Raw genomic sequence first — 26,260 nt, 5'->3', positions numbered from 1 at the left:
AAAGAAGAGCCAGCGCTGTCCGAAGATGTCTCCGTGGTCATGTGGCCGGCAGGACTAAACGCCTTCGAAGGCGCACGGAACGCTCTTCCCTTCCCACCAAAGGGGGTCCCTATTTTTCTACTTGCATTTCTTTTACGTGCTTTCGAACGGCTAGGTTGGCAGAAGCTGGGACAAGTAATGGGAGCTCACTCCGTTACGTGGCGGTGGGGATTCGAACCGCTGAACTGCCGACTTTTCTGATCGAAAAGCTCAGCGTCTTAGCCACTGAGTTACCTGAGTATGTCCCTCAAATGTCTGAGTAACAGAATCAGAAGAGAGTTTTCGTGCCAGGGAAGCAAGGCTGCTACCCAAAGATTATTAGATTATGGAAAGCTGATTATCACTCATTTTAGGTTATTCGATTAAAAAGTTCAGTTCAATTCCTTGTTTATAAATGGACTGTGCTTCTCTGCATTCTCCCAGGCTGTCACTTAGTCACACAATTTCCAATATTGTATTTTAAAAAACGAGGGGATAAAAGCCACTGAGACACCACAACCCTTTCATTTATTTTAAGCGCTTGCAAATATTAGAGCTAAAGGTGACAACTGTTTTTTGCACATTAGCGGTTGCAAAGGACAACGCACGCCCACCCACAATTCCTTGTGCCAATAATCCATGTATTCCCCTTCCAGCCGAGCTATATTTAGGGCCAGAAAGACAGTAATTAATCCCAACGCGCATGCTTCAACTACAGGGAACAGCCAGAGCTGAGCTGGAAAGCAAACAACTCAATCAAAGATCAGCAAATTCTCTCAAGTGTATATAAACTGCAGAATCAGTGAAGGAGATGCCCGAGATATTACACCCTGTTTTAAAAAGCTTCTAATTTTTTTTAAAAAAAATTGTGGCCACATTATACTCTATCCCTGTCTGCAAGAAAAAAGATAAAAATTGTAAGTTTGATAGCACCTCTTCCAAGTAAACTTTCACGAAAGGCACAAAGTTTCTTGAACTGCAGCTCGTTCATCAAATGCACAGAATAAAGACTACACTGATAAAAGACTCCTAAATGTGCATGGGGCGATGGGGAAGAGAAGGTTGTGCAAATATAGATTACCTGTGGGGCATATACCTTTGAATGTAATTTCTAAGCAGAAAAATATCAATTCCTTCCGATCTAGAGAGGTTCTCGGGTCATCCACGGTTGTCCCAAAGGTGCTTTTTTTCCAAGAGGCAACTGGACTGTCTTGGTTTTCCTTTGAAGGCATTTCGCTTCTCACCCAAGAAGCTTCTTCAGCCCTTCAATTTCCCCATTATCCTGTGAGAGCTGAAGAAGCTTCTTGGGTGAGAAGAGAAACATCTTGAGTAGGACAGAACAGAACAGAATAGAATTCAAAAGAAAAAGAAAATAGAATAGACTTTAAAAGAAGAAACAAGGAAGTCCAGTTGCCTCCTGAAAAAAGCACCTTTGGGTCAACCATGACCTGGAGGACTGAGAATCTCCATAGGCTTTTTAGCTATGCAATTTGGGATGGACTCCCTGGGAATGGTGTGGGAGGAGGAATGGGTTTCCAGAGGAAAAAAAAAATGCAGGCTACAGGAACTATTAAAGCTACTCAGGTGACCCCGAGGACACAGATCAACTTCCAAGTGGCCTCAAGACCCTTTAAAAAGATGCAAATGACCAGCTGTCTGCAAGGAATATAAATCCTACCATCCAATCGGAGCTGAAGAAGCTTCTGGGATGAGAAGCAAAACGTCTTCAAAAGAGAAAAACCAGGAAGTCCAGTTGCCTCCTGAAAAAAGCACTTTTGGGACAAAACTGACCTGGAGGACTGACTTTTAGCTATGCAATTTGGGATGGACACCCTTGGAATCGTGTGGGAGAAGGAATGGATTTCCAGAGGGAAAAAATTGCAGACTACGGGAACCATTTGCACTAACTACTCAGGTGATCCTGAGGACACAGACAGACCTTCAAGAGGCCTCAACGACCCTCTCAAAGGATGCAAATGACCAGCTGTCTGCAAGGAGTAGAAATCCTTCCGTTCCCCTCCATCCAGTCAGAGCTGAAGAAGCTTTTTGGATGAGAAGTGAAACGTCTTCAAAAGAAAAATAAAAAAAAACAGAAAGTCCAGTTGCCTCTTGAAAAAGCTCCTTTGGGACAACTCCTTCTGAGGTTTTGCTACCACGGACTAACGGAGCTGTGCTCCTACAATGCCTGAAGGACACGGTAAGCAGACCCCTTGTTGGATGCCTAAACTTCCTAAAAGAAAACAGAAGGAAAGCAACACCACCTTAAAACACTACAGGTAGTCCTTGACTTACAACAATTGATTTAGTGAATGTTCAAAGTTACAACAGCACTGGGGGAAAAAAAGTGAGTGAAGACCGTTTTTCACACTCACAACTGTTGCAGCATTCCCATAGTCACCTGATCGAAATTCAGATGCTTGGCATCTGACTCGTATTTATGACGGTTGAGGTATCCCGGGGGGTCATGTCATCCCCTTTTGTGACCTTCTGACAGGGCAAAGCCAACGGGGAAGCCAGATTAATTTAACAACTGTGTAACTAACTTAACAACTATAGTGATTCTCTTTAACAACTGGGGCAAGAAAGTTTGTAAAATGGGGCAAAACGCACTTAGTGAATGTCTCGCTTAACAGAAATTGTAGGTTCAATTTTGGTTCTTAAAGTCAAGGACTACTTCTACGTCTCAGCAACTTTACAATGGGCGGCTGGTGTTCTGACCCAAACCCTTTTCCAATAAAACAAACAATAACCAAAGGGAACAGAAACCTTTTAATGGGTCTTATGAATCCCCGGTTAAAAGGCTGCTGCAAACTAATTAACTTCGATAAGCACAAGCCTGGCCAAAACTGTGCGAGGCTGCCAAGAATCACAGATAAGAAATATTTCACAACACAAGAGTCTTCAAATAACAACTTAAGATACTGGAATGTCCATGAGGCTGAGTTTCAAAACGTCTTTGTTTCCTGCAAAGAACGTTCGCTTCACAGCTGGCTTTTATCATCTTGAAGGAGGGGCCATTACCTTGCAGCCTTACTCCTGAGTCGCCCACGCTGTTGCAGCTGCTGTTTCCTGCGAGCAGCCCTGTGCGCACACACACTTGGCACAGGCTCCTCGGGAACCTCCTCATCACTGCTGCCAGCCCTCACAATCTCTGAAGGCAGCAGTCCACTCCCTAATGGTCCTGGCCCCTCATCTGAGTCCTCGCTCTCCTCAGCCATCCGCACCTGCTGCCAGCCAACCACAACAACAACTAACTTAACTGTTGCTAATTTCACTGTAGTGATTCTCTTTAAGAAAGTTGGCAAGAAAATGGGGCAAAATGACTCACTTAACAGAAACTGTGTGTTCAACTTTGGTTGTTAAAGTCCAAGACTACTTCTACGTCTCAGCAACTTTATAATGGGCGGCTGGAGAGTTATGTAAGTTCACCCAATCGTAAAGTTGAGAAACAACTATGCTAAAAGATGGAAAGAATCCGCCTACAGCACATTCAGCCAAGGCTGAGCAACACTGGCTGACCTGAAGGATGCTTTCCGAAAGGACGGTATGTGAAACCAACCAACTTTATTTCCCAAACCATGACTAAACAAATTCTGGCTTAATGCAATATGCAAAATCCAGTATCACACCACACCTTCTGATTGGGCAGGATAAATCACCTTTGCAAAATCAGGCCCTTTTGCAATAATCACCTTTGTTCCCCCAGGACATTTGCTATTTATTGCTTCACCCTTCCCCTCCTTTTTGCTACGGACAGGATAACATCAATTGAGGGGGAAGGTATCTGCCAATTATTCCAACCCTAATGAAGTCCTAGAGCCCGCCCTCAGGTGATTAAGCCTTACCACTCTGTTCCAGACAGCACCCTGCTTGCTTTGGATATCTGGCGTGAGACGAACAAACTGGGTCATCACCATCGCATTGCCCATAAGTTCCCACAGTGACGAACTGCCAGATCCCACACCTGAAAAACAAAAAAGAACATTAAGGACTAATTGGTGGTTAGGTCGAAACTAGTTCCCAACACCATCTGACGTCAGAGGTTGAGCTGTGTGATGACCCGGAGCGTGGCACAAAGGCAACTCAGTCAGATAATCAATAAGAGTCCCTTTATTAGCTCCAACTTTGACCCCAATGTCCAGATTTCCTTCTGGCTGGAGAAAAACTCTCCCAGGAACAGCCTTTGGCTGCAGAGAATCTAAGTCCAAAACATGAGCAACACAAACTGTAACTTAAAGTCCAAACAAGCCAAACTGAAGTAATTAGTTTGGCAGGGCAGGAGCAAGAATTTCAGATGTGAAGGCACAGCAAAACTCACACAGTTGGGAAGACACCAGGAACACAGATAAGCCACGACAACACAGGATAAAGTCATGTTTGCTCCCAGCAGTTTGCCACATGCATCCTTCCTTTCTTATCAACTGTCTTCCCGGCTGTGGCTAATGAAGGGAATCAGGGCCCTTTCCTCCCCCATAAGCCATGCAACCCACGTTGCTCTCTTCTCTGTTCCTCTGTGTGCCTTAGGATGAAGAGGGGGTGGGCATGGGTCTTCCTCTGAACTCCCTCTCCCTGTTCTACCTCTCCCCTGCTCTGCCCAGCCGGACTTTACCCTTCCCCAATTTCGTCCACACCCAACGGAGCCACACTCTCGCTCCTTGTCAGCTGTTCGTCTTCCTCCTTGGATTCAGACGCTGACAGGGGCATGACAAGCTGTGCCTTTTGACCAAACCTGCCATTATGAGGGACATGGTCAGCTATGAAACACACTGGTCCAGAAGGCGAAATTAAAACTCTTGTGGAAAAGTTTATGAAGGCAGTTCAAGCCGTCAACAAAACCCATGTCGCAAGGCAGGTTCTTTGAGTTTGAGGCGTGCCAGTTTTCTACTTCCTTGGGTTTCATTGAAAAGTCTCTTTTTTCCAAAGCCAGGTGAATAACAAAAGTGAGACTTCTGGAGCATTCTGCACCCCACCCCCCCTCCACAATTCACACAATACTTCACTGTGTGTTCAATTCAATTCAGACCTTTATTGTCAGCGTGCAACATGTGCACAATGAGATTGGCTGAGCCTCCCTTAGTGCACCTCTCATTTAATACAATGGAACTCACAGTGAAAGACAGAAAATCTTTTTTTTTTCCCAAGTTCAAAATGAAATTTATAAATTACCAGCAGGAGAAAAACAAGAGACTTGCAAGACTATAAAGGATCCTCACGCTATTTCAGCAGGTCCCAGATCTTAGAATGAACTTTAGGGGAAAATATCTCTCATTAATACACCAGACCACACCGTCTATTTCAGGGCTCCTTTTCTATGTACAGAATTTGTATGTGCGTGTGTGTATAGATACACATACACACAAAAACATAGACTTCAAAACTTAAATGAAACCAACTCTAAAAAAAAGCAAAGGGCAAAGATAAACCTGAAAAGAGAGAGTAGAAATTAAAAGCATCCAATCACGGCAGAATCTAACCAGAAATATTTTTCATCAAAGCCTGTCAATCTGTTGGGTAAAAACGTCATTCACTGTCTCAATTCCATTTAGTTTTTTTCTGGCAATGCTTAATTTCATCCATAAAGACAGAAAATCTCTAGCCCAGTATATTGACCTGAAATCTGATGCCAAGCTGACCCCCATTTTCAGTGGGAGAAACCAACCGATTTTGACTCCGATGGAAATGGAGGAGGACACCTCCCTGCACAGATGGATTTTAGAAAAGCCACTCGAATTGCAACAGGAGAGGCCTCCTCTGCACCCACCCAAGTCCCGTCTGCACCCAAACCCCCAGCTGTTGTACCCCCATCGTGCTGCTTTTCTCGTCTCCAGCCTCCTGGCCAGGTTTCAGGCCAACGTTGGAAGAAATATCCAGGTCCACTTCCAAGCCGGGAGAAAGGCAATGGAAATAAAATGGTGGCTGGAGGCCGACTGGAAAGAAACAATCCCTTTCTTGATGAAGCAGGACCACACCAACCGGACATGTGATGCTGGGACAGCTGACCAAATGGAATTGAGAGCAGGAGGGTTTTTATATAAATTTTTTTTTGGGGGGGGGATTCCTATGGGGTCACGTAGGGGTCACGGCTGGCTCTACAGGCAAGAGGGGACATGCAAATCCTTAGGTGTTTGTCTGAGCTTATTTTGTCAACCTTTCGCTTGCCTAACCGTATTGCTTATCCGGAGTCTCTGTCTGACCCAGGCTTTCTGAACGGATTGCCACAAATCTGCATTTCTTTAAGCCAGGGGTCCTCAAACTCGGCAACTTTTAAGACTTGTGGACTTCAACTCAGTCCACAAGTCTTAAAATTGCCAAGTTTGGAGACCCCTGCTTTAAGCCCTCGGTTTCTGCTTGGGGAAGGGAAACTGGGGACTGGTTTCTGTCTCCCTTAAGGTGTCCCCCCCTCCTCCAATTTCTCCTTTAGGGGAAATATTATTTCCTGCCTTTTAAATATTCCCCCAAATATTTCATTCTTCAGGGGGAGGGGGGTTCTTCCCACACCACGAGGACCTATTTCACAACCCGCCCTCCCACCACAAAAAAAACTGGATGAACAGCAGACCATCACCTTGCATCCACCTGACCTCCCCCACCCCCAGGTGGAAATGCAACCCCTTTCCCACTTTTCTAGGAACATCAGCAAAGAAATTCTCTCCCTCACACAAACACACACAAACACACACACATATTACTGTATTTTCTCCTTGCACCCAGTAATAGCTCTCGTGGCCCCAGCCTTGGATGATTTCTCTGCAACTCTACCGCTTGTTTGAGACTTTTTCAAGAAGAGACTGGGCCTGTCAGAAATGGGTGTAGGGTCTCCTGCTTGGGCAGGGGGGGTTGGACTAGATGATCTACAAGGTCCCTTCCAATTCCATTATTATTCTGTTATTCAGAAGTTGTGGGAGCTTCATCCCTTTGAGGCTTTCAAGAAGAGACTGGACTGCCCTCTGTCAGAAATGGGTGTAGGGTCTTCTGCTTGGGCAGGGGGGGTTGGACTAGATGACCTACAGGGTCTCTTCCAGCTCTGATTATTTGTTAACTGTTTGCATGCTGCAAAAAGGGGGGGGGACGCTCAACCCAGGCAGCACTGCAACCCCAATCCCCCACCCCAACCCCATGCATCTAGGAAAGTAATTCTAGGGAAAGCCCAAGCGCCCTTAACAGGCAGGGATGCAACAGGTGGAGCCTCTCCAAGGCGGGAAACACCCTGACTTGGGAGCAGGGGCTACACCGGACGGACTTCCACCTTGCAAGTCAGCCCCACCCACCCACCCAATACAACCGCGAAGGAGAAGCTGCTGCACCCTGGTAAGGCATGGTGAGCGAGTGCTCCCGCTTCAGGTACTCCTCCATCTGCTCCGCCCCGGCTTCCCAGGCCAGCAGCGGCAGCCAGAGCAGCAGCTGCAACTGCAGCTGCAGCCGCCGCCGCCGCCGGAGCCCGGCATCCCCGCTCCCGGCTCGCTCAGCCGCCGCTGCAACAGCCGCCGCCATCTTACTCCCTCCGTCAGCCCGCGAGTGGGCTCGCGAAAGCCCGCGGCCTCCGGATTGGCCCGCCCTTCGGTCACCGCCCCCTTCCGCGTTCCTTCCTGCTCGTCGATTGGCCGAGCGCTTAGGTTTCGACGGGGCCTTCGCGAAGGGTTCTGGGAAACGTAGTGCAAAGTCCCGTGCGGCCTTAAAGGGGTAGCGCCCTGTTTCAGACTCGGTGTTGGTTCGACTCTGGAAGGGAACGCAGGGACTCCTCGATTTACAGCTTAACATAATACTTTAGCAAGTTTGGACGTGGAAAAGGAAAGCAGGTGATATGCTAATTTGGAGAAAGTGCCTTGGGAACTGAAACAGGCCTGAATTATCGGAGTGTCGGGAGAAAGTAAGGAGCTGAAAGTGGCAATTACAGCACAGGTACCCTTCAACTTACAACTGTTCATTTAGTGACCGTTCCAAAGATACAAAGGCACTAAAAAAAAGTGTTTTTCACACTTAACGGCCATTGCAGCATTGATTACAGATTAGAGTTGGAACTTGGAAGGGACCCTGTGGGTCATTTAGTCCAACCCCCTGCTCAAGCTGGAGAATTCTGGGAGTTGGAAGTCCACAAGTCTTAAAGTTGCCAAGTTTGGGGACCCTCTGACTCAGATTCTCACAATCCCTGTTTCTTGACCTAGCTTACCTCAAAGGGCTGTCCTCAGCTGAGCCACAGGGTGGAAGCATGGAGGTTTCTGGGTCATCACAATCTACCTTTTGTCCCCTGCCTTGAGGAAGCCGTTTGATCATTTTCTCTGCCACCACCTGTCTCCCAAGGTACATCTCACCTGGCATCCTTTCCCTGATGTGTATGTATGAGAGATCAGGTGCTCATTGCCAATGCTGCTTTTCCAGGGGTTAAAGGGAGGATGGGAGACCACCTGGTGATCTTATGGCATAAAGGCACGTGGCAAAGGATTTCAGGATTTCCTTCTCCTTTTGGAAAGCTGGACCAATCTCACAAGGGATCAACAAAAATAAATTTTATTTAAAAAAGAAAAAAGAAATAGCCACCAAGGCCGTATTGTACTTTTAAGAAGAAAATCTACAAAAGTACATGGAGAATTGTCTGTGGAGCTTCTCAGTCACCCAGATCATGGTTGCCCCAAAGGTGCTTTTTTCTTTCAAGAGGCAACTGGACTTTCTGGTTTTTCTTTGAAGATGTTTCGCTTCTCATCCAAGAGGCTTCTTCAGCTCTGACCGGATGGTGGGGAATACATGGAGAATTCCAAGAGAGGCGACAAGATGGCGCTATGCTGTTACAATCATTGAGCCTAGATAGGAACAGGAAGAGGGAGGCTGCTGATAAATTACATTTTTATTTATTTACTTATTTATTTACTGATTGATTGATTGATTGATTTGATTTGTCAATCGCTTACAAGATAATAGGCATCAGTATAAACATGAGTAGGAACACAGGAAATAGGTACGAATAAATGGGGACAATAGGACAGGGGTGGTAGGCATGATGGTGCACTTATGCATGCCCCTTACAGACCTCTTAGGAATGGGGTGAGGTCAATAGTTTGAGGTTAAAGTTTTCGGGTTTTGAGGATGTAACAACAGAGTCAGGTAGTGCATTCCAGGCATTGACCACTCTGTTGCTGAAGTTGTACTTTCTGCAATCAAGTTTGGAGCGGTTTACATTGAGCTTGTATCTGTTGTGTGCTCTTGTATTATTGCGGTTGAAGCTGAAGTAGCCACTGACTGGCAGGACATTGTAGCAGATAATTGTGTGTACTACGCTTAAGTTAAATTTTAACTCACTGAGAAGTTGATAAAAAGATAATTAAATTTTGTGGAGGATAGCCTGACCAGAGTAAAAAGATTAGCCTGAATTCCATAGTTGTAGAAAGAAATGAGCACACTGACAAATAGAATAGAATAGCAGAGTTGGAAGGGACCTTGGAGGTCTTCTAGTCCAACCCCCTGCCTAGGCAGGAAACCCTACCCCACTTCAGACAAAATGGTTATCCAACCTCTTTTTAAAATACGACTTCAGCAATAGAGTGGTCAATGTCTGGAATACTCTACCCGACTCTGTAGTTTCTTCCCCAAACCCCAAAAACTTTAACCTTAGACTGTCTACTATTGACCTCACCCCTTTCCTAAGAGGCCTGTAGGGGGCATGCATAAGCGCACCAACGTGCCTACCGTCCCTGTCCTATTGTTTCTCTTATTCTTCTTTTATTTTTTTTATATGTACCCATTTCATGTATTCACAACTATGTATACACTTATACTTATTATCTTGTAAACAATTGGCAAATAAATAAATAAATAAATAAATAAATAAATAAATAAATAAATAAATACTCCCAGTGTTGGAGCATTCACAGCTTCTAGAGGCAAATTGTTCCACTGATTAATTGTTCTAACTGTCAAGAAATTTCTCTTTAGTTCTAAGTTGCTTCTAATAAACCTGACCAATTCTACCACTAATGGTAGAGTGTCCTGCTTGAGGAGGGGGTTGGACTAGAAGATCTCCAAGGTCCCTTCCAACTCTGTTATTCTATATTCACAGAACATACTGACCAATAGTGATCTTTATGTTTATATTTAGAGAGTTGTATGGACTCTCTCTGGGTGGTTTTTTAACCACAGCTTATAAAACAAATAAATCCAGCCAATGGTGATTTATTCAATTAACCTTGGTTAAGCACAGACTGCTTAGTATACTGTTTCATTCTCTTTCTTGAACTTAATTTCTTTCTCTCTAACTCCTTCTGGCTCCCTCTTTCCTCAGTTTGCATTTATATCTTCAATGGAATAAAACATTGAATTCAGCCTGAGGTTGTTTGAAGGAATTACAAGGTGTGATGTTGCTTTTGCTGCCACACCGCATAAGACAGCTGTATTCCGTCCTGAATCCAGGTACATTCAGTACTAGAACAAATCCTTAGATGGAACTAGAAACAGCAACTTTGGTTAATGATTGCATTCATTGTAATGAGTTTTGTTCTCAGATTTCAGGATGTTGGGCTCTTGCTTTGATTGAGTTCACCATCAAACTAAGGCATGTTTGTTTAACCAGGGTTTAGGTGTCCAACTTGGGCAACTTTAAGATTTTGTTCTGACCCATGCCCTTTTCCGACAAATCAAACACAATTCAAAAGGAACAAAAACTTTGTAATGCACTTACCAAAATAATTAGCTGTGATAAGCACAAGCCTTGCCAAACTGTACGAGAAATTGCCAAAAAATAACAGACAAGAAATCATTTGCAATACAAGAATCTTCAAATACAAACTCAGGATACTGGAAGGTCCACGAGGCGGAAGTTTTCAAAACGTCTTTGCCTTCTGCAAAGAAAGTTTGTTTCACAGCTGGCTTTTATCTTCTTGAGGGAGGGGCCACTACCTTGCAGCCTTACCCCCGAGTCGCCTGTGCTGTTGTAACTGCTCTTTCCTGCGAGCAATCCTGCATGCGTGCGCACTTGGCACAGGCTCCTCGGGAACCTCCTCATCGCTGCTGCCAGCCCTCCCAATCTCTGAAGGCAGCAGTCCACTCCCTAATGGTCCTGGCCCCTCATCTGAGTCCTCGCTCTCCTCAGCCATCACAGTTACGACCCTTGTAGCATTCCCCCATGATCGTGTGGGCAAAATTCAGGCACCTGGCTTTGCTGGCTGGGGAATTCTGGGAGTTGAAGTCCACCAGGCTTAAAGTTGCCATGGTTGGAGACCCCCCTGGTCTAGAAGGCACCCTCTCTCTTCTGGGAATCCAGAACACGTTGCACCACATTGTTTCCAAAATCAATTGCAGCTTTTTCTAAAAGGAATCAAGTCATCCGGATCAGGACCTTATGCAAATTAATACCAATCAAGCCTGTTTCTGGGAAATATGAAAACCCTACCAGCCACTTTCTCTTTCCAACATTCAGCAATCTGTTGACAAGATTAGAGCCAACAGGGAAAACTTCCCTGAAGGGAAAATACCAGGAACACAAGAGAGAAAGTGAGGGTGTAATCTTGGAATTAGAAGCCAACTACAACGAAGTAGAGGAGCGTGCTGAACTTTTGAAAAAGCAGACTTTAATGAATTCGAACCAATGGGAAGAAAAAGGGGATAGGATGCTCCGTGGGAGTGGGGATTTCTAAAAGCCCATGGCAACCATTTCCATCGAGAAGAGTTGAAGCCTTAAATTAACGAAAGGTAACCAAGATGAATGCAAAATTTCTGCATGAGCAGGGAATAGGGCTCCATAAACTGAACGGCTCTTTCCAATGAGGTGATTCTAAAGAGAATTATAGTAGAACCACTGATTGAAACACGTAAGGTGAATCTTCAGCTAGATGAATTTCCATGCCTCCTGTTCGAGTTTGCAGCTTAGAGGCAGTTGGGGAGAGAGGAAGGGAGGGAAGGAGGGAGAGAGAAGGGAAGAAGGAAAGAGAAAGAGAGAAAGAGATCATGACAGAAAGACAAAGAAAGAAAACAAGAGAGGAAGAAACAAGAAAAAGAAAGAGCAAAGAGAGGAGAGAGAAAAGAAAGAAAAAGAAAGAAGGAAAGAAAGAAAGAAAAAAGAAAGATCAAAAATGATAGAGAGAAAGACAAAGAAAGAAAAGAGGAAGAAACAGGATAAGAAAAAGAAAGAAGGAAGAGAGAAAAAGAACAAAAGAAGAAAAGAAAAAGAAAGAAAGAAAGATCACAAATGAGAGAAAGACAAAGAAAAATGAGAGAGGTAGAAACAGGATGAGAAGGAAGGAAGGAAGGAAGGAAGGAAGGAAGGAAGGAAGGAAGGAAGGAAGGAAGGAAGGAAGGAAGGAAGGTCACGCAAGTACACTGAGTGGTACAGAAATTTGATAAATAAACTTGTCCTGTCTATATGATGTATCCCCTGGAGATTCATCCTAGGAGAGCTATAAATATCTTGTTTTAATACAGTCCATTTTATCTCTCGACCGCTGTTTATTTTTAAAGCTGCCCAGAGCCTTAATGGCAGGAGTTGGCTGTCCTGTCTGCAGTGCAGGCAATTTCGCAGAGCATATTGTAGGTTATTTTATTTTAAACAACAAAGAAGGACTGAACGTGCTTTTTGTAAGAGCAGGGCTGGAGGTGAGGCTGTTTCTCCTGCAAAGGTGGAAGGAAAATGTCAACAGTAGGATCAAAGTTAAACCAGATTCCAAATTTAATCAAAGGAGGATGAGATATGGAGGTGGAGGAGGAAGAAAAGATACCTGGGTAATTCAGCTTCTGTTCGGATAAATTTTGCATTATAGGAAATCCTCAGCATATGATCACAGGTGGGGCCAGGGGTGGAGTGCTACCGGTTCACCCTGGTTCAAGCGAACCGGTACCAAACCAGTCGTTAATTTTATGACCGGTTCAGTGAACCAGCAAACCTCACCCCTGGCTGGCCCCGTCTACCCTGTCCCGCCCCTCTCAGGAATCTCTCCACGTGTCCCATTTTGCCTTTGACAGCTTGCCGTCAAATTTCAGCTGCACAATCTCGAAGGCTTTGGATATGAAACGAGTTATGTTAATCCAGCGTTTGTAGACTTTGGCAACTTGAAGAAGTGTGGACTTCCAACTCCCAGAATTCCCTAGACAGCATGCTTCCCCATCTCCAGCCATGAGTGCTGGCTGGGGAATTCTGCGAGCTGAAGACCACCCAACTTCAACATGCCAAGGTCCAGAAACATGGCTGTAGGTGTAGAATAGGTTCACATTTGATATTCTTTGAAGGTTGGGGAATTCTGGGAGCTGGGTATTCTGGATCTCAGGATTCTGGGAATTATAGTTCCACACGTAGCCGGAAGAAACAATTGGAGGGAAACTGGTGTGAACTGTACACTTCTATTATCCTGACATTTAAAAAACAACTAATGCTGGAATTTTCATTTATTAGTAGTTTTATATTGTTGACGTGATTTTTACTACCATGTCACCAATTTTTGATGCAATGTTATTGTTTTAATTAATAATCCTATTATATTACAATGACTCTGATTATTTGGTGTATACTATGAATGGTTAAGAATAAGAGCTTTGCATTGTTTATTTCTCTGGTTTTTAGAAATAAGATTTGCTTCCAAATTCTCAGTGTTATTTTCTTGCAAGGAGGTTAACGTTTGCTCTTTCCGACTGTATTTAGTGTGGATCCAGTTTTAACTCACTAATTGCAGAAGAAGTACACAATTAAACCAATTTGATTTGATCTCCTGATTTCCTTCCCCGGTATTAAATAAGCAACTGGAGAATAATGTCACGGAGGTGTTAAATGCTGCAATAATTTAACATCCTTTTTGGAACCATAGAACAACAACAACAACAAAAAAACTTCTGGGTTTGCAAATAGGTGGGTGGAGAAGAGAAGGGAAGGGAAGAGAAACAGCTTGGAAAGCTGAGCAAAAAGACTTAAACTGAAATATGATATAATCAAAGACAAGTAGACTTGGGTTCAGAACCTCAGGGCTCTCCTAGCCAACCTGGAGTACATTGGAATTATGAAGCCAAAGACATTAATAACAAAAAGCTATTTTGTTTTGGGGATTTAGTCTTTTTATCTTTGGTTTCCACAAATAATAATAAGAAACAATGCAACGGAGATCATAGTGTTAAGTTTGAACCTTAAAACAGAATCCTTTATTGTATAACAAATAGTTATACAATAAAGTATAACTTTATTGTAAAGTATATAAAGTATAATTTTTTCTTCATGCCACATTTAGCTCTGGATGCAAAATTTGAACCACGTTATTATGCTTATTCACACTGACATTTTTAACAATTGTAATGTTGAGGTAAACTTCGTTTATCTTTAGAGGTTTATCTAAACATTAGAGCATGAATGCTTTAATCTTTAGTCAATATTGTATCAATGGCACTGTACTCCAATAATGCATTGTTCTGCTTGAGGCATGCAGCTTATAAATAAATTTGTAGTCAGTTAAAAAAGAAACAGGAAAGGGAAAACATCAAGATGGCTGCTGCAACTATGAGAACAAGGCCTGACTCCTTTTTACATGTGCCAAAGAGTCTAGCTTTGATCCCATTGTGGCCGCCATCTTGAATTTTTTGACCCCTTCTGTCCTGCTACTGTGGGAAGCCCCCCTACCACCTCTAGAAGAATGACATATTTTGGGGGAATATTAAAAGAGGCAGAATATTATATTTCCCCAAAGGAGAAATAGAGAAACATGTTCTTAAAGGCAGAAAGCAGCCCCCCGGTCTTTCTTAATAGCCCACAGCAGGTGCCATCACTTAATGAGATAAAGTGTTCATTGAAAGAGGAAGGCAGCTATCTAGATGGCTCCATTCATAAGCAAAGCAAATACTGCCCCATTCAAGAGAGGATATTTTGAAAACCGCTTACAGCAATTTCGACAGCTAACAAAAGCGGAGTGATAGAATTAAAGCCAGCAGCCCCTAACTCAAAAATCTAACACAGGACATAGCAATCAGCCACAATAAGAATTACCCAACACTCTTTCAGGACACAAAGCGATATGGGCAATGCAAGAAGAAAAACACGAAATCTATAGCGTGATTCAGGTATGATCAGATTTTGGGAGACAATTAGAGAGATGGATGATTAATATTAATAATATTATGCCTCTCAAAGGGCCCAGACCCCTGCACAAAGAAATAAAATCAATCTTGGATAATTGGAATGATACTGTAAGATCCAATCTACATCTTTTACTTGAAAAAGGAGCTGATAAAATCTTTCATTTGGCAAGGCGAGGTAGTGAATCACTTTTTTATAAGGAATGACGAAATGTAATGCTGTATGTAAGAAATAAGCAGTTGAGAAACAGTGATATCAACATTAGGGCTGTATTAAAACACTGGCTCGATACCTCTGCTTTACTACGAAACTATGTGGTTGGGCTTAGTTTTTGAGGAGGAAAATAAAGGAGGGGAGGGGGGAATTCTGCCTCTGTCTACCAGCATCCATCGGTATTCATCTGGCTAGTGTCCTGTTAGTATGTGAGAGAGTTGAGGGCTGTTTGGAAACTGAAATAGCATTTGTTGTGTGAGCAAGAAGGAGACAGCAAGGAGCCTGGGCATGGCTTAGCTCAACTGTTCTGTACTAAAGCTGCTTGGTGCTCTGAAACTGAAACTCCTCTGCTTGTGTTTTGCATTTGGAACAGATTTCTTTTCAGGTGGGAAGGGGGAGTAGAACTCCTTAGCATCAGAGTATGTTAATAATAATAATAATAATATAGGAAATACGAATGCTCTAATGGTCATTTGGAAAAAATCCTTTATTAGTGAGCACCTAGACACCAAGAGGAACATACGTGCCAAATTTCAAATTTGTAGGCTTTACAGTTCTGGAGATTTTGTGATGATGCATGAGGGGTATTTCACTTTTATACAGTAAATATGGATACCTAGATGATGTCCATCTTTAAAAAAATAAAAATAAAATAAAATCACTTATTGCTTGGTTTTAAGAAACTGTTTAGCAGTGCCCAGTTAGAAGAAACCATCAATGCCTAACATAAAATCTATAGCATGATTCAGGTGTGATCAGATGTTGGGAGACAGACTAGAGAGATGGATAATTAATATTAATAATATTTATTACACTTCCCGAAGGGTTCAGAGCATAAAGAAATAAAATCAATTTTGGATAATTGGAATGATACTGTAAGTTCCAATCTACATCTTTTACTTGAAGAAGGAGCTGATAAAAATCTTTCACTTGGCAAGGCGAGGTTGTGAATCACTTTTTTTTTTACAAGGGATGACGAAATCTAATGTTGTATGTAAGAAATAAGCAACCGAGAAATGGTGGTGGTATCGAATATTAGGACCGTATTAAAACATACCAAGCTCAATAGCACTAACTATGAGAGGGATCTTGGAGTCTTAGTGGACAACCAGCTAAATAGGAGCCAACAGTGTGCAGCGGCAGCCAAGAAAGCCAATGCAATCCTAAGCTGTATTAACAGAGGGATGCAACCAAGATCAAGGGAGGTACTAATGCCACTCTATAAAGCCTTAGTAAGACCACACCTAAAATCCTGCATCCAGTTTTGGTTACCACACTATAAAAAAAGATATTCAAACTCTAGAAAGAGTGCAGAGGAGAGCAACCAGGATGATTAGAGGACTGGAGACTAAAACAGATTACAGGAACTGGGCATGGCTAGTCTAGTGAAGAGAAGGACCAGGGGAGACTATGACCTGGAGGATGGAGAATATTTACAGACTTTTACCATTGCTGAAGTGATGCAAACCCTGTTCACAGCACAGTTGCATCAAGATAGAAAGATGCGGGAGGAAATAACACAGTTTCACGAGTGTTCGCAGCAATGGCAAGGGAGTGGGCAGATCACCACAATCTCCTTAGGCTAATGAAGTAAATTACATTATCAACCCCTGGTATCTGTGAGACACCATCCTGGTTTCTACTAGCTGCCTTAGTGTAATTTCCTTGCTTTGAAAGCTTAGCACGTTGCACGACTCCAATAGGTTGAGATGTTTTAAACCAGGGGTGCCCAATCTTGGCAACTTTAAACATTTGTGGACTTCAACTTTATCTGTGCCCTCAAGGTGACCTGAATCACATTCCAAATCACAATCCAGATACAAGCTAGGCCGATATGACCTTGTGGATGACGCTCACTCTGTCAAGGACCTTGGAGTTTTCATATCGAATGACCTAAGCGCCAAAGCTCACTGCAACAGCATTGCCAAAAAGGCTTTAAAGAGTTGTAAATCTGGTCTTACGAAGCTTCTCCTCTGGTAATACTGATTTGCAAACTAGGGCATTCAAAACCTTTGCTAGACCAATACTTGAATACAGCGCTGCTGTCTGGAATCCGCACTGTATATCTGACATAAATACAATTGAGCGAGTCCAGAAGTATTTTACCAGAAGAGTACTACCCTTCTCTGTTTGCAACAAAATACCCTACACCACCAGACTTAAGATTCTAGGCTTAGACAACCTTGAACTACATCGGCTAAGATTGGACTTAAGCATAGTACATAAAATCATACGTTACAAGGTCTTACCAGTTAATGAATATTTCAGCTTTAACCACAACAACACAAGAGCACATAACAGATATAAACTAAATGTAAACCATTCCAAGCTTGATTGCAGGAAGTACGATTTCAGCAACAGAGTGGTCAATGCTTGGAACTCACTACCTGATTCTGTTGTCACCTGCTCAAACCCCCCACTCCTTTACCCTCAAACTATCCACTATTGACCTCACCCCATTCCTAAGAGGTCTGTAAGGGGCGTGCATAAGCGCACCATTGTGCCTACCGTCCCTGTCCTATTGTCCCCAATTATTAGTTCCTATTTCTTATATTTAAACTTATGTTTATTCTTATTTCTATTATATTGTAAGCATTTGACACTGACTAAGTAAATAAGTAAGTAAATAAATAAATAAATAAACAAATAAATAAATAAATAAATAAAACAAAACAGAACATTGCAAATGCTGGTGGAATCTTCCTGGAACTGCTGAAAGATTCCACAACCATTTGCACTCTGGTTTAGGTCACCCTGAGGGCACAGATAAACTCCCCTCCCAAGTGGCCTCAACTGCTCCATAGATATGTGTTCTTTGCACTATTCCCGTCATCTCACGGCGTCTGCAGCTTTGCATTTCACCCGCCACTTTGTCCGGTCTGCAGCATGGGCGGAGCACAAGCCTACGGCTCACATATCTTCATGCAGGCAGTCCATCCATCACTTTTTGGGTCATCCTTGGGGCCGCCGGCCCTCTGGCCTGAGTGCGAGTGCCTGCTCCACAATTGTTGTGGTACGCCGGCAGCAGGTGCGGATGGCTGAGGTCTCGGAGAGCGAGGACTCAGATGAGGGGCCTGTGTGTGATGCAGGGATGGGGCCAGGACCATCAGGGAGTGGAGTGCTGCTTTCGGAGGTGGTGGAGGCTGGCAGCAGCCGACTTCAATATGTGAGGGCCTGTCACAGGGAAGAGAGGAGTCAATCTATTCTCCAAAACACCTGAGGGCAGGACAAGGAGAGATTCAACCTGGAAATAAGGAGGAATTGTCTGACAGTGAGAAAAATCAACCAATGGAACATAAGTTGCCTTTGGAAGTTGTGGGAGTTTCATCCCTGGACGCTTTCAAGAAGAGACTGGACCGCCATTGGTCAGAAACGGTGTACAGTCTCCTGCTTGGGCCCCCACGGGGGGTTGGACTAGATGACCTACATGATCCTTTCCAACTCTGTTAAAATGTCTTCAGTTGCCTCTTTCGATAAAACTGCATGAGAGTTAGCTGCCCTTTTCTTGCAGGAGCATTTCAAAATTACGGGACCGCCACTAAGCAGCATCTGTTTGACTATTATCTTGACCACTGTTACAACTGAATGTACAATGAGTTAGAATGAGACTCAAAGGCGTTGGCCACCTCTTGAGAAGGAAGGAGAAGAAGAGCCTCCAGAAAATGGTAGAGGACAGGAAGGCCTGGAGGAATATTGTCCATGGGGTCGAGATGGGTCGGACACGACTTTGCAACTAACAACAACTGTTACAACATCAGCCAGAACGGAGAGCGAAATATTGAGTCTGCCTGCTGGGGAAATCAGATGCAAAACCGCAACTTTATTGATGTTTGATGCACCACAAAACAGGTGTAATCACCTTTCACACAGAAGCCTTCTGGGGAATGGCTGCCCTCCCACACTTTATCCAAGATGCCAATAGGGTGTGGCTGTTTTTTGTCAAGCGAGTTTCATCCCAGACAGGAAGCTAACCTGCCGCGAGATTGGATAAAACCAGGAAACCCCTTTTTCTAGGACTAAGTTTATTAAGGAGAGGATTCCATCCCTCCCTCTCTCCTTTTTATAGGAAGGTGACCAGGCCTAAGCAGTTTGGGAATGCATGGCAGTTAGCCCAAAGGCAGTACAGCAGGTTGTCCTTGGCTTTATTAAAAAAGTAATAAATTTTATTGAATAAACATTAAAAACAATTGAACACAGTGCGACTTTCTTGGCCATCATTTCGGCCATACAAGCTATAGTACAGAGATACGCATAACAATTAATTTCCTTTTTCCCTTATGTTATTAGTATAGTGCTAGCTGCATATTATTTCTATTTACACTTATCTACAATTATATACATATTTACAAGCATCTTTTATACTCATGCATTCGTATCATCTCGTATTTGTCCATTATATTCCATTCCATTTACCAAACTTTAACTTTCATTCTTATAAAGCATCAACCCTTTCTTTTTCCTTGACTCCAGCCATAGATACATTTTACTCCAGACTTCATAATACTCTGTCTCACCCTTATCTTTGATTTCTAAAGTTAGTCTGTCCATGTCATGCCCCTGTTGGAGACCGACTCCAAGGGAAAGGAGGAACAGCCTACGGAGTGGAAGTGTGGCTCCGGAGGTTGTGGAGGAGGCTGGGGAAGGGCAGAGGCTGGCTGGCTCATCCCCTCTCCCTCCTAGGGCACGCAGGGAGGAACGGAGAAGGGAACAACTTGGCTTACGAGAGAGGAAGCGGCCATGATCCCCTCATTGGCTGTAGCTGGGGGAATAGTATATAGGAGGGGCATTTAAACACAGCGTTGCTAGAAGCAAAGCGTGTTTTATTTCTGGCTGAGATTTATCTTGGTTGGCATTCTTCCAATGCACTGTGCCTTGTTATCTTCTTGAAGTTTGTAACTAATTATCCTGGTCTGTCGTGAAAATTCCTTCAGTGCAGTTTGTTTTGGGTTTTTTTTATTTCTCCGTTATCTATTTTTTGAGTTTGAACTGTATTTCTTTCTTTTAGAGACTATGTTGGAAAGAGTTTAATCTCCAACTGCGAACAATTGAACAGTAGGGCCAAGTTGGAGGCATTAAAGGAAATTTATTTACATTTGTGGATTTATTATGTGTATGCTGCTTCCCGGGTCATCACAGTCCATCTCTGCACAGACTAATATTTTCCTTATTATTTCACTTTCTGTAGGGGTATCTTCATTCTTCCAGTTTTGGGCATACATCAGTCTCGCAGCTGTTATTATATGTATCATTAAATATATTGTTCCTTTACTGTATTTCTCATCTATAATTCCCAATAGGAACACTTCTGGTCTAAACTCTACTTTTTGGCTAACCATCTCTTCCATCCATACCTTTATTTTCCACCAGTACTTTTTTTGCTTTTACGCATTTCCACCACCTGTGATAATAGGTCCCTATCAGCAGGTAGTCCTTGACTTATAACACTATGGAGCCCAACACTTTTGTGGCTAAATGAGACAGTTGTCAAGTGGGTTTTGCCCTCTTTTACGACTTTTTCTTGCCACGGTTCTTAAGTGAATCTCTGGTTAAGTGACACAGTTTCTAAGTGAGCCTGTCTTCCCCGTTGAGTTGCCTTGTCAGGACGTCACAGAAACGAACCCCGGGATTCTGCAACCGTCATAAAGAGGAGTCAAGTTGCCAACCGGCCAAATTGTGATTCCTGTGACCGTGGAGATGCTGCTGACGGTCGTTAAGTGTGACAAAGAGCCACAACTCACTTTTCTCTGTGCCGTTAACAACTCCGAACGGTCACTTCACAACGTTCTCACCCTTTACAAATCAACCAGTGGTACGGCTTGCTTCCAGAAGTTGGGAAGGGGGGGGGCGCTCCATCACTGGAGGATTTTTAAGAAGGGACTGGACTGTCGCTTGTCTGAAATGGTATAGGATCTTGTTTGAGAAGGGGGTTGGACTAGAAGACCTCCAGGGGTCTTTAGAGGCCTCCAAACTCTAGTCTGATTAATATGTCTTAGTCTCCAGCCCCCTATTTATCTTTGTTGCCCTTTTCTGGACTCTTTCCAGGGTCTCAACATCTATTTCTATCAATGTGTTTATTTTTAAAAGCCATCGTAATTAACTTTTGCAAGACAACATTCATTTTCGGGGGGGTGGGGTGGGAACCATCAAAGAGAAAATGCGGAGGAAGCTAATGACAGGGAAAAGTTCCTGTTGTTCCAACTACTCTGATTGCACATTTGGGGAATGAAGCCACCCTGCTCCAAGACACACTCTGGAAATCCCCTTCATTATAATCATTTTGTTCACCTTTAGATTGGATCTCCTGGGTATCACGTATGCCTGTCCTCCACCTGTGCCCATTGCTTTATTTCTTCATTCATAAAGGGTGTTATAAATAGTCCATCAGCTGCTGATTTCCTAAAACCCTTGCACGGAATGATAGATGAGTCAGAGAGAGGAGAGAGAGAGAGAGATTGAGAAGAAAAGAGAATGAGGGAGAGAGAAAGATTGAGAAAGAAAGGAAAAGAGAGATAGAGAGGGAGAGGGAGAGAAAGAGAAGAGAGAAATAGAGAGAGATTGAGAAGAAAAGAGAATGAGGGAGAGAGAAAGATTGAGAAAGAGAGGAAAAGAGAGATAGAGAGGGAGAGGGAGAGAAAGAGAAGAGAGAAATAGAGATTGAGAGGAAAAGAGAATGAGGGAGAGAGAAAGATTGAGAGAGAGGAGAGAGATAGGGAGAGGAGAAGAAAGAGAAAGAGATTGGAGGAGAGAAGAGAGAGAGAGAGAGAGGAAAGAGAGAGATTGAGAAAGGGAGATTAAAGAGAGGGGAAGAGAGAGAGGAAGAGAGAAAGGAAAAGAGAAAGAGATTGAGATTGAGAGGAAAAGAGATTGAGAAAGAAAGATCGAGGAAAAGAGAGACTGAGAGAAAAAGATTGAGAGGAAAAGAGATTGAGAGAAAGATTGAGAGGAAAAGAGTGATTGAGATAGAGGGAGAGAGAAGGAGAGGAAAAGAGATTGAGAGAGAGAGAGGAAAAGAATGATTGAGAAAGAGATTGAGAGGGAGGGAGAGAGAATGAGAAAGATTGAAAGGAAAAGAAAGAGGGAGAGAGAAGAGAGAAAGAGGAAAAGCAAGAGAAAGATTGAGAGAGATTGAGAGGAAAAGAAAAAGATTAAGAGAGGGAGGGAGGAAGATAGGAAAAGAGGGGAGAGAGAGGAAAAGAGAGAAAGATTGAGAAAGATTAAGAGGGAGGGAGAGAGATTGAGAGAGAAAGATTGAAAGGAAAAGAAAGATTGAGAGAAAGGGAGAGAGAGAGGAAAAGAAAGAGGAAGAGAGAAAGATTGAGAGGAAAAGAGAAAGATTAAGAGAGAGGGAGGGAAGGAGGAAGATAGGGAGGAAAAGAGAGGAGAGAGAGAGAGAGAAATTAATTGGATGATTTCTGGAAGGCATCTTGCTTGCAAGACGCAATGTTGGTGGAGGTACAAGCATGTCATTTTTTTCTGGCCTGGCAGAATCACAGAATGATCGGCTATTGGAAGGACCTTGCAGAAACGGAGAATGTCTTAGCTGGAAGAAACTTCACTCGGTGCCAGGGGGTGTTGGAGTGATTTTGCCTGGTCGGCTTCAAGGAGGCGGCCTTTCCCGCACAAAAGCCTCGGCAGAGGGCAGCATCAGCATCGGGTTGACCTTGTCTGAGCCGTCGCAGGGTCAGTCCTGGGATACCTCGAACACAGAATGAAAAGGGTTGGAAGGGATCCCGGAGGCCTTCTAGACTAGTCCAGGGGTCCCCAACCCCACCCACTTCACACAGCTGGAGGGGAGCGGCGGGCGAGCGAACGAAGCTTCGCATTTGCAGCTTGATCCCGAAAAATGGACATCACGGCCTCGACTCCACTTCAGATCATCAGGCATTGAATGATCGTTTGTTCCGACCCAAACCTTGTTCCAAGGAAACAAAACACCAAATAGAAATAAAAACAAAACCTTTTAAGGATTCTTTACGAATTCCGTTCCTTCACAGTTAAAAGGCTGTTTCCAACTAATGGTCTCTGATAAGAACGAGCCTTGCCAAGGTTGTGCAAGGCTGCCAAGAACACTAGATAAAGTTGCCAAGAAAGATTTCAAACACAAAGAGTCTCCAAACACAAACTAAGAGAGTCCAAGCGTCCACAAGGCTTGAGTGCAAAAACGTCTTTGCTTCCTGCAAAGAACTCCAGGTTCTCAGCTGGCTTTTATCTCTTAAGGGAGGGGCCGTCACCTTGCAGCCTTACTCCCGAGTCATCCATGCTGCTGCAGCTTCTCTTTCCTTCGAGCAGCCCTGCGTGCATGTGCACTTGGCACAGGCTCCTCGGGGACCTCTTCATCACTGCTGCCAGCCTCCACAATCTCCAAAGGCAGCACTCCACTCCCTGATGGTCCTGGCCCTATCCCTGCATCACACGCAGGCCCCTCATCTGAGTCCTCACTCTCTGAGACCTCAGCCGTCCGCACCTGCTGCCGGCGAACCACAACATCATTGGAGCATGAACCCTACTTGTAAACTGCATGTGCGAGGGAACTAGGTTGCGCGTTTCTCCCCTCCCCTCCCTCCTCCGTGTCCATGAAAAAATGGTCTTCCGTGAAACTGGTCCCTGGTCCCTTGGGGACCACTGTTCTAGTCCAATCCCCTGTTCAAGCAATAGACACTATATATCTGTGATCAGAGGTGGTATTCAGTCAGTTCTGACCAGTTCTGGAGAACCGGTAGCGGAAATCTTGAGTAGTTTGGAGAACCGGCCAATCCCACCTCTTGCTGGCCCCGCCCCCATCTATTCTCCGCCTCCCGAGTCCCAGCTGATTGGCTGGGTCTCCTTTGGTTGCCCTGCACAGGAGAACAGAGCAGGAAAGCAGGTTAGTGGATGTGGAGGGAATGGGGATTTGTTTTGTTTTGTTTTGTTTTATTATTTATTTTATTTTATTTTTATTTATTTATTTATTTATTTTATTTTATTTATATTATTTATATTTATATTTTTTATATTTATATTTATATTTTTTATATTTATATTTATATTTATTGCAGTAACCTTCCCCCAGGAGTGAGGAGGGAATGGAGATTTTACAGTATCCTTTCCCTGCCACACCCACCACACCACACCCACAGAACTGAATAACCAAAGATAGATAGACAGATAGATAGATATACACATACATATACACACACGTATATACATATACATATATATATATATGTGTGTGTTTTCTGAGGTTTTCGCAGGTATTTGTATGTGGATCTTTGGTTATTTGGGTTTTCTCCCACGTAAAATTGGAAGTATACTTCCAATTTTATGTGGGAGAAAACCCGAATAACCAAAGATCCCCATATATATATATATACATATACATATACATATACATATACATATATATACATACATACATACACACACACATATATATATATACACACATATACATACACACACATACATTCATAGAATAGATGGATGGGTAGGTAGGTAGGTAGGTAGGTAGATAGGTAGAGAGAGAGAGAGAGAGAGAGAGAGATTACTTGTTTCCCGCAGTTGTACCTGTTTTGGGTGCACGTTACTGTGTTTGGATGGCTGGGGCTGAATAAGGATACAGCTGGTGGATCATCCAGCTCATTGCTTAATAATGTTGCACAACAAACCCTTTCAAAACAAGGGCCAGGCAGAGCAAATCAAAAAAATACTTTCACTGAAATAAAGCGAATTAATTAAATGAAGAACAATAGCAGCAAAACACCAGCAAACTTCAGTTCTTCCCTCCTGTCTCCAAGCTGTTGAATTCCACTTACCCGCAGCAGCTGCTAAGTTTTGTTTGTGTGTGTTTAAAAGCAACGTTGTGGCAACGCAAGATCTGCAAAAGTAAACCGGGCCCGTAGCTCTCTCTCGACTAAGCTTCCGTTAGCCGGGTTCAACATGTCAGGTTAAATTAAAAAGCGGGCCAATCGCATCGTGGTTTATGATAATGACCGGATTTGCAAAGCAAGGCAACTGGGAGGCGCTGGGAACGAGGTGGCCGCTCCTTAGACGCCGGCAAAGGGGGAATTTTTCTCGCCCGGGCAAGGAGAAGGAAGCGGGGTTGCGTTGCACAAGTGCAGCCCGGATATGCCCCACCTAACGCCTCGACCAGGAAACCAGGATGCGGTGATCATGGTTTCGGGCTTAACGGGTGTTTTTTTCCCCCCCGCAGAACCCGTGCGTTTCCTTAGGCCCTGGCTCAGCCCGATCCTATGCCCTTGCCCCGATCCCCTCTCCTTTGGGATCCCAAGCTCTGGGTTTCCCGTTTTATTTCGGAAGCTAGAAACGCAGAGGAGGCGCAAAAGAAGCGGAGGAGGAGAGAAGATAGCAAAATAGAATCCTAAAGGCTGGAAGGGACACCCCCGAGGTCTTCTAGTCCAACCCTTTGCTCCGGGCCAAGAGACCATATATTCCATCCTGGTCTAAGGGTGGGTCTGAAGTTAATCTGCTTTTGGAAAAACTTCCAGGGAAATCCATCCATCGTACAGATCAGGATCAAAGGGAGAAGGGGAGGTTGTAAGAAAGCCCCGCAAAGCAACCTCGCAAAGGCTCCAGCTGTACTGCTCCTAATTCGAATCCCAGGATGGGAAGTGGGCGTGGACTTTGACCCGGGCTGTTTCTATCCTAGCTCGAGCCCCAGGCTTGGGGGGGGGGGGTACTCGGACCCAGGCTGTCCCGATCCCAGTTCGAGTCCCAGGGTGGGGAGGGTGAGAGGGACGAGTTGGCCTGGTCCTAGTTCGAATCCCAGGCTGGAGCAGAAGTTGCCCTCGGAAGTTGTGGGAGCTTCATCACTTGAGACTTTCAAGAAGAGACAGGACTGCCATTTGTCAGAAATAGTGTAGGGTCTCCCGCTTGGGGGGGGGGGGGTTGGACTAGATGACCTATAAGGTCCCTTCCAATTCTGATTATCTGTTAAATCTGACGAGTTGACCCGGTCCTAGTTCGAGTCGCAGGCTTGGGAGTGGAGGGGGTACTCGGACT

General features: G+C 44.0%; 1 protein-coding gene and 1 long non-coding RNA gene across 3 annotated transcripts in view; both read right to left on the bottom strand.

The window, feature by feature from the left end:
- LMAN2L (lectin, mannose binding 2 like) overlaps positions 1-7,576 on the bottom strand; it is a 31,502-nt gene extending 23,926 nt beyond the window's left edge. Inside the window, exons 1-2 of one of the 2 annotated variants that reach the window (XM_026688190.2) lie at positions 7,323-7,576; positions 3,864-3,982 (exon numbers count right to left, since the gene is read on the bottom strand). In XM_026688190.2, the coding sequence (XP_026543975.2) occupies positions 3,864-3,982; positions 7,323-7,509 (306 nt within the window). In that variant the 5' untranslated portion in view covers positions 7,510-7,576. The remainder of the gene's footprint in view (positions 1-3,863; positions 3,983-7,322) is intronic. The other variant, XM_026688189.2, reaches the window with a different exon arrangement.
- Positions 1-26,260, bottom strand: part of LOC148130013 (uncharacterized) — a 67,453-nt gene that overhangs the window by 23,926 nt on the left and 17,267 nt on the right. The window lies entirely within an intron of this gene.

This window comes from Notechis scutatus, chromosome 7 (assembly GCF_049901735.1).
Source record: "Notechis scutatus isolate UNSWTSFEM ecotype Mainland chromosome 7, rNotScu1.2, whole genome shotgun sequence".
Taxonomy (NCBI): domain Eukaryota; kingdom Metazoa; phylum Chordata; class Lepidosauria; order Squamata; family Elapidae; genus Notechis; species Notechis scutatus.
The sequence above is the reverse complement of the archived record's forward strand: the minus strand, read 5'-3'. Positions and strand labels throughout refer to the sequence as shown.